At 33.5% G+C, this 15,665-nt stretch overlaps 2 protein-coding genes across 30 annotated transcripts in view; one reads left to right on the top strand and one right to left on the bottom strand.

Moving 5' to 3' along the window:
* hmbox1a (homeobox containing 1a) overlaps positions 1–15,665 on the top strand; it is a 664,927-nt gene that overhangs the window by 309,729 nt on the left and 339,533 nt on the right. The window lies entirely within an intron of this gene.
* foxn3 (forkhead box N3) overlaps positions 1–15,665 on the bottom strand; it is a 176,752-nt gene that overhangs the window by 89,733 nt on the left and 71,354 nt on the right. For 2 of the 29 annotated variants that reach the window (XR_015512764.1, XM_087289500.1), the window contains exon 1: positions 4,478–4,834. The exons of 26 other annotated variants lie outside the window; for them this stretch is intronic. Coding sequence is in view for 1 of the 3 variants with exons in the window: in XM_087289500.1 (XP_087145626.1) it covers positions 4,478–4,495 (18 nt within the window). In the remaining 2 variants the exon portion in view is untranslated. Of the gene's footprint in view, positions 1–4,477; positions 4,835–15,665 lie in introns of those variants that run through there. One more of the 29 variants, XR_015512765.1, reaches the window with a different exon arrangement.

Genomic DNA, 15,665 nt, shown 5'->3' with positions numbered 1-15,665 from the left:
GAACTGTACCTTTAAGCAGGTGCTTAATCAATATAAACATAACAGTAAACAAACAAAGATACATTAATCTCAATGAACTGATTTTTTGAAGAGCAATGCAATGTTTCGACCTATGCGGTCTTTATCATTCAACTGGTCAACTTTTAGTTAAGTGTTTTTTGACCCTATATTCAAATGCAGTGTATTGCCTAAAGCCTAAAGTCTACTGACCTTTGTTTATCACTGTAAGTTAATTGAGTGCTTTATTAGTTTTTTTTTTTTTTTTAAAGGGGCCAAAATATATTTAACAAAAAGCTGCTTTGAGATTTCTGCAGTTTGAATGCTAGACTCCCCAGACAAGGGCTAAGAAACGATAACACACTCTATTGATTTCAGCAAACCCCAAAGCGAGAGCTCGGCTCTTTACCCACAGTGTTTGGCTTCAGTGGAAAGATTTGTACCAGCGCAAGTCAAACAATTCAAAGCCTTGGAGTGTTTTAGCAAACTAAATAAACAGCACATTTATTGGACTCGTAATTCATTTGCACTCATGTCTTGATTCCTTAAAGCTTGACCAGGAAATTCCGATGTACACAGGCAACAACATATTAAATAAATAAAATGAAAATGATAATGATTGCAATAAGAGAAATGTAAATAAATAAATAAATTCAAACAAATAATACAAGTATGATAACTGCTAATATAAATAATTATTCGAGTAGTAAATAATTGAACAGATCTGTAAAGCACTGTATTGCACTATATAATATTTCCCAGAGAGAAAGCAATGATTTTTTCTTCTTTTGAAGGCAGTGAATGGATTTATTCTTAGCACAAACTGACATTCTCCAGCTAATTAAGCTGTCAACTTTCCATCAGCGTGTTTTAAAACCATACCTGAACCCAACCACAAAGATGAATTGCACCATGAAATTCAATCTTTAAATGGTCTGTCCAGTAGATGCTGTGATGGAAATGAAAAATAGAGGAGTAAAAGAAATGAACAGGATGGAGGCAGCGAAAGGGGGGAGATGAAGGACAGTATTCATTCATTCATTCATTCATTCATTTCTTGTCGGCTTAGTCCCTTTATTAATCCAGGGTCGCCACAGCGGAATGAACCGCCAACTTATCCACTAAGTTTTCACGCAGCGGATGCCCTTCCAGCTGCAACCCATCTCTGGGAAACATCCATACACACATTCACACACACACACTCATACACTATGAACAATTTAGCCTACCCAATTCATCTGTACCGCATGTGTTTGGACTGTGGGGGAAACCGAAGCACCCGGAGGAAACCCAAGCAAATGCAGGAAGAACATGCAAACTCCACACAGAAACGCCAACTAAGCCGAGGCTCAAAGCAGCGACCTTCTTGCTGTGAGGCGACAGCACTACCTACTGCGCCACTTTGTCGCCAATTATTATCATTATTATTATAATTATAATTATGATCATTTTTATTGTTGTTGTTATTATTATTATTATTTTATAATAATAATGATAATAACAATCATCATCATTATCATTAATAAGTATTATTATTATTATTATTATTATTATTTTATAATAATATGTTGCATTATTATTATTTTTTTATTATTATTATTGCTTTTATTATTATTATCATTATTAAAAGTAATTACCAAGATATATTCTTATTTTATTATTATTATTATTGAATATTTTTATAATAATAATACTAATAATAATATAATTTTATTTATTTTTTATTATTATTATAAAAAACACAACATCTATGATAGTAATGATTTGTAATAATCGCTGCTACTCCTACTGTTTAAAATTCAATGCAATAAAACAAAATTTACTAAAATACAATGAAAACATATAAAACCTGAACACGCTAAAGTACCCCCCTTTCAAACCTATCCTAGGTGCATAAACCTGAAAAAAAAAGTGTGTGTATTGGCATCTTGGTCTCTTGGGAAGAGGCAAAAGTGAGAGATTAAACAAAGACAATCGATTCTAGTTAGCATAACATCATAAATCGAAGCACACACACACACAAGCCCTGCAGGAAAATCTACAAGTGTTCAAGTGTGCTGACTGAAGTCTGCTTCTCTTGAGAATATGACATTCTGACACTTTCAAGAAAGCCAAAACATATATCTACTGACGAGTTCAAGTTGCACTGAAATATTTAGTAACATCCCTAAAAATGCAATGATTATGATCATCTCAGTGGATTTATTTGAGTACTGTGTGTATGTGCAGACTAGGGCAGGGAAACTATACATATATATATTCTTTTTTTTTTTTCAATTAATAGTTTTTAAAAAGTAGTCGATTCAGTATAGGTTCTCAAAAGCTGGGAATTGATTTTTTTTTTTTCTATATTTTGCATTCCAGGATCTTTCTAGGTGTGGAGACACAGCTTGTCAGAGGCTGGGTGATATACACATAGATTTTTCTATGCAGTCTATCTGTAAACATATACAGTACATTCAGCACAGTACTGCTTATAAACATTAAAGAAGCATAGATACATGAATAAGTGCAAAAAAAATGTTTAATGAGAAACTGAACTGAACTTCAACTACTGTAGATCTCAAGCAATGCTAAGTATTTTACTTATTGACAGAAAAGTGGATTTTTACACAATTTAATTTGTAGAAAAATGTAAAAAAAATTAAGGAAGCATCCAAAAGCGTCCAAAACCCAAACCCTAAACTCAATACTCATTGTGGGATATAATGTTAAAATGTACTAAATGTATATTAGAATGATTCTTGATCTTTCTAATTTGGTTATATTTTATCATTATTCTATGTTAAATCCCTTCGAATACGAATATGTCTGGTCTGGAATACCTGTACGTCCCACTCACTTTTAGAGATTTTTTAGGGTCAAAGTTTTTAGCCCCTTTAAGCTATATATATTTTTTTCGATAGTCTACAGAACAAACAATCACTATACAACAACTTGTAATTAACCTAATTAACCTAACCTGCCTAGTTACCCTTATTAACCTAGTTAAGCTTTTAAATATCACTAAAACAAATTTTTATATCACTTTAAGCTGTATAGAAGTGTCTTGAAAAACATCTAGTAAAATATTATTTACTGTCATCATAGCAAAGAAACAATAAATCAGGTATTAGAAATGAGTTATTAAACTATTATGTTTAGAAATGTGTTGAAAAAAACTTCTCTTCATTAAATTTATTTATTTATTTATTTATTTAATTTGTTTGAATTTATTATAATTTATGCATAGAAACACTGCATAAAAAATGATCATAACTGTCGATCTATATGAATGAGATCTTTCCAAATAGATCTATTCAGGTCATCTGGTGAAATTATATTCTTATTGCAATATATATCGCAGCAATATATATAGTAATAATATTGACCTTAAAACTTACAAAAATATTTACAAAATTAAATATTGGTTTTATGCTTTCATTCCAGCCAAACTAAAAAGGAATTAGACTTGCTCCAGAACAAAGTAATATTATAGGAAATACTGTGAAAATATTTTTAAAAGAAAAAAGTATTAGAAAATAATTTCAATAAAAGGTTATATGAGCAATATCACACAAGTAGCAGTGCGATGTGGCTGTATATCAGCAATGGTGTGAGGCATGCGCCTTATTGTCCCACCACCAGTAACAATATTTAGCCACATCGCACAGCTACGAGTGTGATATTGCGTTTATACAACAGTTCGATTGCATAATTGTGGGTATAAAAAAGAAAATCAAACAAGAAGAGTCTAAAACCCTATTGTAAGAGTAACTATTTTCTTCCACCATTCATTCTCATCTGCAGCTGACGTCAGAACAGCAGAAACCATTGCTAATTCACTAATGTCACTTTAGACATTTAAATTATTGAGACAAGCTAGTATTTGAAGGGGTTCTCTAGCGTAATGTCTAAAGTGATGACAAAACAGGTGATTATGCTCACATTTTAAGATTATAAGGCTCAATGTCATGAAATATTATCAGTCTAATGTTTCTCAGAAATTATAAATATTTTAAAATAGGCACAATCCTTATAAATAAACTGCACAGGTGCAATCCAAACAGCTTCATTCACAACTAGAAAGCCTCAAAACTACATTATGTTGCCCTACAGCAGCAATATTTGTCAAACTGTAGTGTCCTGTTGCTGTATGTGGGTGGAGTAATACACAAAGGTGAAGGGTTAATAGGCTGGACGAGTGTTGTTACTGGCAGAATATCGCACAGCTATCAGCCCATCAGATTCAAGAACCAGACAGAACTGTTGTATAAACGCAATATCACACTCGTAGCAGTGCTGGCAGTATGTGGGCGGAGTAATACACAAAGGGTAAAGAGGCTGTAGGAGTTCTGATATTGCAGAATATCGCACGGCTATCAGCCAATCAGATTTGAGAACCAGACAGAACTGTTGTATAAATATATCTACATATGTCTTTAAAAAAACCCTGCTATATTTCATATCATGACTAGAATAAAAATGAATTGTACATTACCTGTAATAAAGTGTTCATTGATGATTTTTACAAATAGCAAAAAGCATTTGTATTAAGTCAAGAATCAAATCTGAATGGAGAGTCTGTGAATCAGAATCCAATCGAAACGGGAGATCTGAATCAATACCCAGCTGAAGTGCAGACACAATAAAGCCTCCAGCGGGGACTCTTCCATCTGTAAAGGCTGTGAAATGTGATCCTCTGAGCATCAGATTATTCATATATGCTCGCCGGAGAAGAGCATGTGCTGGTCTGTCTTTCCAAATGTTCTGTAATCAGGAGAAATCAATAGGTTTCAGAGCACTTTGCCTCAGATTTATCTCCATCTCCTGACAGCTGCGTGTCCATCTGAAGGCCAGCTCAATGCTCTAGCCAGCAGAACAGAACAGAGGCTCAGTCACTGGCAAAGCAGAGCAGCGGGATAAAGGGGAAAAGTGTTTGGATTACACTGTCTTCTAGAAAACAAGCAATGCTGGAGTATATACTGTAAAGGATGTTTGAAAAGGCTGAAGGAAAATATAAATATATAATATAATAACTGTTTAAAAAAAGGATACAACGACAACAACAACAACAATAATAAAAATAATAATAATAATAATAACAATAATAATAATAATAGCAGTAGTAGTAATAATAATAATAAATAACATATTTACAATTTTTGTTAAGCTTTATTGTATTTTGGAAAAAAATTATGTGAAAAAACTTAATGTGTAACTAAAACCGCAGCAACAACAATAATAAATAAATGTATACTTGCGTAATTCAATTGTAAAAATGTTTTAAGCAATAATAATAATAATAACAACAACAAAAATAATACATGTTTATATTTTATACTAAAATTGAGCAGTATTAATAATAAAAATATATAAAAAATATATAATACACATTTTATATTGTACAAAAAATTCTTTGGAAAGAAATATTTTAAAAACATCATCAGTAACAAAAACAGTAACAAAATTAATAAATATAATTACACTTATGTAATTTAATAGTAATGATAATATTAATAATAATAAAAATGATGATGATAATGATAGCTAAGATAATAACAACAACAACAACAACAATAATAATAATAATAATGATGATGATACTGATGATGATGATGATGATGATGATGATTATGCACAGCAGCAACAACAACAATGCATTTATTTATATTTGTATAACAATAATATTAATAATAATAATAATAATAATAATAATAACAACAATTATAATAATTCATTTAATATGTCTGTAATTTTATTTTATTTTTGGGTAACAAAAATTCAGCAAAAACAGCAACAACAAAAATAATAAAAATAATACATGTTTATTTTCCATAATAAATGTAAAAAAGGTTTAAGCAATAATAATAATAATAATAATAATAATTATTATTATTATTATTATTATTATTATTATTATTATTATTATTATTATTATTTACAAGTTTTTTGTTTTGTTTTGTTTTGTTTGTTTGATAAAAACATTGATTTTTAAAATCAGTAAGCATTATTTTAACTTCAACAACAATAAAAAATACTAAATAATATTTTTACAATAAAAATTCAAAGCCACAAAAGTAATAATAGCATAATTCATTCATTAATTCATTTTCTTGTCGGCTTAGTCCCTTTATTAATCCGAGGTCGCCACAGCGGAATGAACCGCCAACTTACCCAGTACATTTTTACGCAGCGGATGCCCTTCCAGCCACAACCCATCTCTGGGAAACCTCCACACACACATTCACACACACACACACACACATTCACTCATACACTCATACACTACGGACAATTTAGCCTACCCAATTCACCTGTACCGCATGTCTTTGGACTGTGGGCAAAACCGGAGCACCCGGAGGAAACCCACGCGAACGCAGGGAGAACATGCAAACTCCACACAGAAGCACCAACTAAGTCGAGGATCGAACCAGAAACCCAGAGACCTTCTTGCTGTGAGCGACAGCACTACCTACTGCGCCACTGCGTCGCCATTAATAGCTTAATATCTTGCTAAAAATATAAATATTAATAAAGGTAACACTTAGAGTGACATCGTGTTGTTTAAGTGTTCCCTTTATTTTTTTGAGCAGTGTATAATAAGAGAGTCAGTTTCTCACAGGGGTGAAAGAGGGAAAGCAGAGCAGGGAAAAGGGGGAAGCTCTGGATTACACTGGTCTCCAAGGCAACAGGCAATGCTGGAGTATATAAAGACTGTGTGATAGTGCTGGCAGAGAGATCTTTCACTCTCCAGAAGAAGCACGGCCTCTGAAGATGCTGGAGTCCATTATGAGCACAAACGTTAATCCTATCAGCTCCAGAGCAAAACCAAAGACCCGCTATTATGAACCAGATCACCCCCTCCTCCTGCTCTCCCCTCGACTCCACTGTCCATAGTCCTGCTTTCAGAATCAAGTCAAGTTTTGAATTTGGTGATATCTGGCAACCATGCTCTGTAAAAATTCATGCGGTAGAAATAATCTTTTTCCTCTTTCTTTTTAATGAGTTTTCATACCTAAAGAAATCCAAATAATATTACAAACCCTATTAAATTTCATTGTACTACTCAAAATATGAGTGGAATTTGCATCCTGAGTGGAATTTCTCCTTTGGCTTGGTCCCTTATTTATCAGGGTTTCTTCAGCACAATGAACAGCCAACTATTCCGGCGTATGTTTTACACAGTTGATGCCCTTAAAGCTGCAAACCAGTACTGGAAAACACCCATACACTCTCACATTCTCACACACACACTCATACACTCCAATTTGTGTTTTACCCAATTCATCTATAGCACATGTGTTTGGACTGGGGAAACCGGAGCACTCTGAAAAAAACAACAAGAACACAGGGAAAACACGCAAACTCCACATAGAAACAACCCAAAGGGGACTCGAATCAGCGACCATCTTGCTGTGAGACGACAGTTCTAATCACTGAGCCACCATGTTGCCCTGACATCCTAATATTTCTTCTTTATTATAATTGCAGTTTTCAATTCATTTTCCAATATTTCATAAATAATTCAATTTTATTTATAACATTTTTTTCTTCTTGTCATTTTTTTGTCTTTTAGGCGGAATTAATTTATTTAGCTTTACTTCATTTACATCCAGTAATCGAATTTTGTAATTTAGCAATTTTTTTTATTATTTGATCTTTACCCTTTATTATCGTTAATATTTCTAACATTGTGTCCTAACTACATGGGCTGTGATATTTGCCATGTTGAAAAGGAGTTTCTGTCCTAACCATCTGCGACAGCAACATGCTATTATGCTAGTTTCTATTTCTGTGACGTTGTGGCTGAACAACAGCATAAACTACTATGACAATGATCAGCTCAGGTGCTGATATGTACTTTATTCTGTTTTAAATGTTACCAGTACGAATTCGAATGCTGTTTTACGAGACATTTATTATCCTACTGAAAGCATCAGCAGATAAAATATCTAGGAAACATATAGTTTAAACATTAGTAATGTGAACTCTAGTTAGTCCAAACCAACAGCATCAGTGACTCAGTTTGTGCTTTAATAATGTCAAAAAGCTTTGTTATTTATTAATTCGATTAAAATTTGAATTTGTACAATCTCATTCCTACATTTTAGCACAATTTTCTCATCCACCAGTGATAGGTAGGGTTAGAGGACAACACGTTTTCTGACAATACGTAATATAGTTACGTTTTACCTATGAAATCAGGCTGGATGAACTTAACAGGGGACAGGGGACATAGCTATACTAAAAGATGAATTTTAGCATACACTGTAATACATTTCTGTAAATTAGCAGTTTTTTCCTATTTTGTGATTTGTGTTTTTATTTTTCCCCATTTATTTATGCTTTTTAATTGCATTATGGGACCTTAATTTTTCTTCCAAAAACTTTTAACCTTAAAAGAGATAATAATAATAATAATAATAATAATAATAATAATTCGAAAAAGCACCTTTTATTAACATTTTTAATAGGTTAAAGTGATATTTTGGGCCCTATCATACACCCGGCGCAATAAGGCACAAGACGTATTTGGTGCAATTTGTTGCTAATTTCATACCAACGCAACCCTAATTTTCCCGTTTTGCACCACGTTGTTTAAATAGTAAATCCATTTGCAGCGCTTTGTGGACTCTTGGGTGTTTTAGTTTAGAATAAAGTTGAGGTAAGGGGAATTGTTGGCACACTGCTCTTTTGAGGAACTAAAATAGACTGTGCAATTGACCAGCTGAAAGCAGGTTCAAAGTCCAGCGCAGAGCACAACACACAGGATGAACACCAATACACATATCTTTACAAATGAAAAAGAATTTAATTATTAAAATGTTACAAAAATGATTATTTACTACATAAATATAAAACCACTGCCTACATGCCTTCTTCATGCTGGGGTGCTTTTTCAGTTTATTGAAAACAACTATTATTAGTATTATTAATTAGATCCATATTTATATTTGTTTTAATTAAAAAAAAGTTTAGATTTGTCCTCCTCTCGGGTTTTGGATGCATCACCATATGGGGCATAAGAATAGGACGTGTGCTTGGATGTAACTCAGTTTTTTGAGGCACAATTCGTTATAATTGTTCATTTATTCATTTGCTGGAAAATTAGAATTTAATGTAGAAATAGTTTTGAAACAAATTTTGTACTTAAGAAACAAAAATTAATATGTAGGCAAATGGATGTCCTCAGTGGAGTGCGTACAACACCGTTTCCTTATCTTCAAAAGTAAAGAAGTAAAGAGAAAGTAAAGAGGCCGAATGGAGGAGGCTTATTCTTTATTTTTTCACTTACAAATTGGCCATGTAAATAGCAAATTCCCCATGGCATGGTGCAACTGACTCTTAAGGAGAATAAAAGATGAGACTCTGATTGGTTTAATGCACGTTATGCTCAAAACACACCCATAACTCATTAAGAGAATAAGCACAACCCTGTTAGACCATGCACCAGGGGGCAAAGCATATTTTTTCTCCTTAAAATAGCAAAAGTGGATTCGGACACACACTTGATGATTTTGAGCCATGTGCTTTAGACTCTGTGCCTACATCGTTCAAATTGAGCCCATTGTCTGGGTTGGTATTGTATATTACGCTACAAAAACCTTGTAATAAACTGCCAGTAGATTTTCAGTTATTTTGCAGACTCATTTCTCTGTTACATGTCTTATATATTAGATTGAATTTTCAACATCAATAGTCGACAGAGCGGAGATCAGAGTACCATAATGCAATTCAAAACACTTGTGTATCACAAAATACAGAAACTGTCAATTAACAGATCATTTTTAAATTATAATAATAATTAACTTGCTAGCAATGTCCCAAAACACACCAATGACCACTAGCCAGCTTTCTAAATACAACATAGCAACCACTCTGAAGAAGCAAAGAATTCTGGCAAGTTTTACTTCAGGAAGGCAGTTTTACAGTGAAAGTGAAACTGTGAGCAGGAAGAAACCGGATCCTCCTAGACAAAAACAAAACAAACAAAAAAAAAAATCCCAGCATTTCTGCAGACAGGCACTTCACTCTGCAGTTGCAGTTTGCTGACTTCCTGCACTGAGTGTGTTAATGCTCTCTCGGTAAGGTGATCTATATAAATGCAGACATCGACCGTGCTGAAACATGGATAAATCAAGGTGTCCAAAAGGACATCATTGCTGTGGTCTCCAAATCCCAGCAGTCATCAGCGGCTAATGTCCTCATCTCTTCGGAGGCTCTGCGGTTTAAATCACAGAGTGTGCTGAGCTCGCTCTCTGATTGGCCGAGACGTGATGACCTCGTTCATATCGGCTGAATTCTGCACACAATGGCATTTTTAAAAGTGGGTCTATATGTTGCAGGTTTGTTCACCTTCACGGGCTCTCTGAGCTTCAGGAAGGGCTGGAAAGGTCATTGGTAATGAGGACGTTTGGGGAGGGAAAAGCGTGGCTGTTGTTGGATCTATTGAGTGAGATGAGTTCAACACATCATCCCATTCAGCTCTCTGTCTTTCAGCATTCAGTTTTTCTAAAGGTGTGCAACTTATTTTGATGGTTAACCAGAGAATGGAGATCCACGACGGCATTGCTTCATGAAGAGCTTTTAAATACAACACCTTTAAAAATCAACACAAATAATAAACAATGGTACAAAAAAGATATATATATAAAAAATTCTGACTAACATATTGCAAGGCAACCATGCTATTGTTAATGGATTACAATCAATTATTTTAATTATGATTTTCATTTAAATACCGCGCCAGCACCAAATTTTACTCCGTTTGGGCCTCTCAAATAAAAGCTAAATATATTATACTACTGTACATGAGATAATGTCCTGATGTTTAAAATATGATTTAAGTATATCTATAAATAATTTAATTAAATAACAATTTGAATTTATTTCAAGATTCAGTAAACTGCTCTATCTAAAAGAATTGCTTTCCAAAAATTTAAATTATATATACATATATAAATTATAATATAATATATATGTATGTATATATGTATGTATATATGTATGTACATATATACACATATAATTTAACTAAATAAATTGGTATCCAAAAATACTGTGTGTGTTTGTGTGTGTGTGTGTGTATGTGTGTGTGTGTGTGTGTGTGTGTGTGTGTGTGTGTGTGTTACACACTTATGTATATAATTCAATTCCAACAAAAAATAAACAAATAATTAAAAACAAATAAAATAAAAAATAAAATAATGAAAATAAATAATAAAAAAATATTATCTAGAAAATATTTTTTAAATATTTCAGTATTCCTTAAACTGTTCCATTTAAATAACTTTTGTTTGAAAACAAAATTCAATTAGACAAAATGCATAAAAAGTTGCATCAAAATTTTATAAAATAATTTTAAAATATAAAGCAATTGAATAAAAAATATTAAATTCTCAAAAAAAAAATTTTAATAAATAATGAAAAAATAGTATATAGTAAATAATTTTTTAACAAACTTTTTTGTTTGAATATTAAAAAATAAATAATTAAATTAGACAAAATGCATAAAAACTTAAATAAACTTATTTAAAAAATGGACAAAAAAGAAATTAGTTTATAAAAATATTTTTAAAAATATATACATGGTGATTTATTCCGCTGTGGCGACCCCGGATAAATAAAGGGATGATTGAACGAATATATATATTGAATATATATAACTTGTTTATATAATTATGTTTAAAAAAAAATTAACAGGAACATTGAAAAAAAATGCTCAAAAACAAATTAATTAAAAAAATAAAATAATGAAAATAAATGCTGAAAACATATTACATAGAAAATAATTTAATACATAATGAAATTATCCCACTACAGTTCACCAAAACAGCTCCCAATATAAAGAAAAGAGCAAAAGACAAGAAAAAAAACTTGGTTTGCTAATGACCTGTGTAATCCTAATTAAAGAGGATTCCTTAGCAGAGCCTGGAGCCTGGATCCAGAGTACAGCAGATACAAAAGTAAAGGCTGATGACATGATAAACGGAGACAGCGCAGTGTATGTGTGTGTGTCGTGACGAAGGGAGGCCAGATCAAGCCCTGCTGAGATGTAGACCCACAAAACTGGCTCACTCTGTCTCTGTTGTTTATTCTGACACCGTCGCCGCACGCCGAGATCATACGCAAGCAATATGGAGTCTCCCACGGCTGAAACATACGGACAAGAGCCGAGAGGAATCAAATCTGTGACTCAAGCCTGTGCTGGAAGTGAACAGACTCACACATGAACATCACACTCTGAACAAACTGACCTTTAATGCGACTGTGGTGTAGCACATTTCTGTCTGTCACCTGTTAACTGCATCCAAAGGGCCGCTTGCATTATAGATACTGCATCTGAGAGGCTGTATGCAAATGAGATGGGCAAGTGGGTGGAGTCTTAAAGTCAATTTAAAGAGCAAAAGATTTGACTATAATATAACACTGAAAATTATTTTATGAATTTAAAATAACACATGCATTAAAATAAATATATTGTTATTTAAATTTACACTCACCGGCCACTTTATTAGGTACACCTTACTAGTACAGCGTTGGACCCCCCTTTTGCCTTCAGAACTGCCTTAATCCCTCGTGGCATAGATTCAACAAGGTACTTGAAATATCAGTGATTTTGGTCCATATTGACATGATAGCATAACGCAGTTGCTGCATATTTGCACATTCATGATGCAAATCTCTTATTTCACCACATCCCAAAGGTACTCTATTGAATTGAGATATGGTGACTATGGGGGCCATTTGAATACAGTGCACTCATTGTCATGTTCAAGAAAGCAGTCTGAGATGATTTGTGCTTTATGACATGGCTCGTTATCCTGCTGTAAGTAGCATTCAGAAGATGGGTACACTGTGGTCATAAAGGGATGGACATGGTCAGCAACAATACTAAGGTAGGCTGTGTAGTTGACATAATACTCAATTGGTACTTATGGGCCCAAAGTGTGCCAAGAAAAATCCCCCACACCATTACACCACCAGCCTGACCGTTAATACATGGATCCATGCTTTCATGTTGTTAATGGCAAATTCTGACCCTACCATCCTAACGTTGCAGCAGAAAGCGAGACTCATCAGATCAGGTAATGTTTTTCCAATCCTCTATTGCCTGTGCCAATTGTTGCCTTTCCTGTTCTTAGCTGCCAGTAGTGGCACTCGGTGTAGTCTTTTTCCAATAGATCAGTAGTTTATGAAATACTTAGACCAGCCTGTCTGGCATTAACAACCATACCATGCTCAATGTCATTTAAATCACCTTTCTTCCCATTCTGATGCTCAGTTGGAACTGCAGCAGATCGTCTTGACCATGTCTACATGCTGAAATGCATTGAGTAACTGCCATGTGATTGGCTGATAGGAAATTTGCGTTAACGAACAGTTGGACAGGTGAACCTAATAAAATAAAGTATCCAGTGGGTGTATAGATTTTATGCTTAAACTATATACACTATTAAATATGCATTAATTATAATAATAGTTATAAAAATAATCAATTGTACACATTTTTTCCCAGAGATGGGATTGCGGCTGGAAGGGCATCCACTGCGTAAAAGCTTGCTAGATAGGTTGGTGGTTCATTCCGCTGTGGCGACCCCGGATTAATAAAGGGACTAAGCCGACAAGAAAATGATTGAATGAATGTACACATTTTTAACATTTTTAGCTTTAACTATCTGAACAATGTTGTAAGATTTTTGTTTTATAAAAATAAATTTTTAAATAAGCGACGCAGTGGCGCAGTAGGTACTGCTGCTGTTAAATTATTTGAGGCAGTTCATTCCGCTGTGGTGACCCCTGATGGGACCAAGCCGAAGGAAAATGAATGAATGATAAATGATTAGAAAATCTGGAATCTGAGGGATCCAAAAAATCAAAATACTGAAATCATATTTAAAGTGCATATTAATGCATATTGATCGACCATGTTTATGAAATTTTTTTTTTTTTTTTTAATAAAACATAAAATTGGTACTGACAACAACATTGTTCCAATAATTGAGTCGTTTAATTATTGGAACAATGTTGGTGTCAGTATCATTTTTATGTTTTATAAAAACAAAATATTAAAAAACATTTTTAAAAGAGAAAATATTATGTGGATTAAAATGTATTAACATATTATAAATACAGTAGAAATATTACAATGTATTAAAATATTCTAAACATATTATAAAAATATTAAATTAATTATAAAAAATATTAAATTATATGAATATCTAAAATCTGAGGTATTTAAAAATCTAAACACTGAGAAAACCATACCTAAAGCTTTTTTTTAAAGTTCTAATCAATGCATATTATTAGTGCATTCATTCATTTTCTTTTCAGCTTAGTCCCTTCATAAATCTGAACCGCCAACTTATCCAGCATTTGCTTTACGCAGCGGATGCCCTTCCAGCTGCAACCCATCTTTGGGAAACACCCATATACACTCATTTTCACACACACTACGGACAATTTTAGCTCACCCAATTCATCTATGACTTTGGACTTGTGGGGGAAACCGGAGCACTCGGAGGAAACCCATGCGAACATGGGGAGAACATGCAAACTTCACAAAGAAATGCCAACTGACCTAGCTGAGTCTCGAACCAGTGACCTTCTTGCTGTGAGGCGATCGTGCTACTCACTGCACCACCATGATGCCCCATTATTATTATTATTATTACTTAACATTTAAAATTTTAAGAATTATGTTTCTAATTTTCTGAAATTGTTAAATGCTCAGGGACGTTATAAGAAGTTTCCATGTGATCTGAGGGATTTCCAGCATGTTGCTATGCAGTTGGAATATCAAGTGCTTTCTAGGATGTGGTTGCTAGAGTCACACTAAAATGAAGCAGTCTTTAAGCAAATTGAAACATTATTTATAAATAGTGCAGGACAAAGCTTTGCATTGAAGTGCCAAACATAAGTATGAGCAGCAGACGCTGGGAAAAAAAAGGCATCTCACCCCCGCTGCGCACATTTAGTTCATTTGAAAAAAGCTGCTGGTAATCTTGGATGGAGACAAACAGACAGTCAGATATCCTGAGGACTGCGGAGGTTCACTTGCGTACATCAGCCACCTGAAACTCTGCCAAAAACCTCTCCAAACGCAGACAATTGACAAAAGACGCTGATTTCCATAATCAGATGGTAAAGATTTCGAACACACAGATTATCTCATTTTAACAACACTCCTCACCCTGACAGACTTACATTCAACACACAATTTCAGACACACTGCTCTGTGGGTGAAAAGAGCTAATGATGAAGCACTTATGGGCTATATCTGTAACAGACTAACAGACAAGTCGAGCAATCTCTGAAATTGCTCAATTGTACAGCTCAAATGACAGCATTAGCTGCAATTATCCTTTCATCTGCCCAACGTTAGTCTTGTTAAAAGCGGTAGTCCCGACTCAGATATGAAGCTCCAAGCCGTTGCTGCTGTAAAGGACGAGTTGACCACCAAATTAAATGTGTGGAATTATTTTCTCAGCCATGTGTCATTTTTGTTTGACCTTCAATCCGTCATGTGACTCCGATTTTTGAAGAATTGCGCTGGTTGGTTTTCACTGCAGTTCATTGATTTATTTTTGTGTTTCTGAAGGAAGGATTGTATGTGTAAAGAATGATGTTAAATTTTACTTTATTTATTTCTATATATTTTTTTAACATGATCACAGTTTAAATGT

Source organism: Danio rerio, chromosome 17 (genome assembly GCF_052040795.2).
Source record: "Danio rerio strain M-AB ecotype USA chromosome 17, GRCz13ab, whole genome shotgun sequence".
Lineage (NCBI taxonomy): Eukaryota > Metazoa > Chordata > Actinopteri > Cypriniformes > Danionidae > Danio > Danio rerio.
The sequence above is the reverse complement of the archived record's forward strand: the minus strand, read 5'-3'. Positions and strand labels throughout refer to the sequence as shown.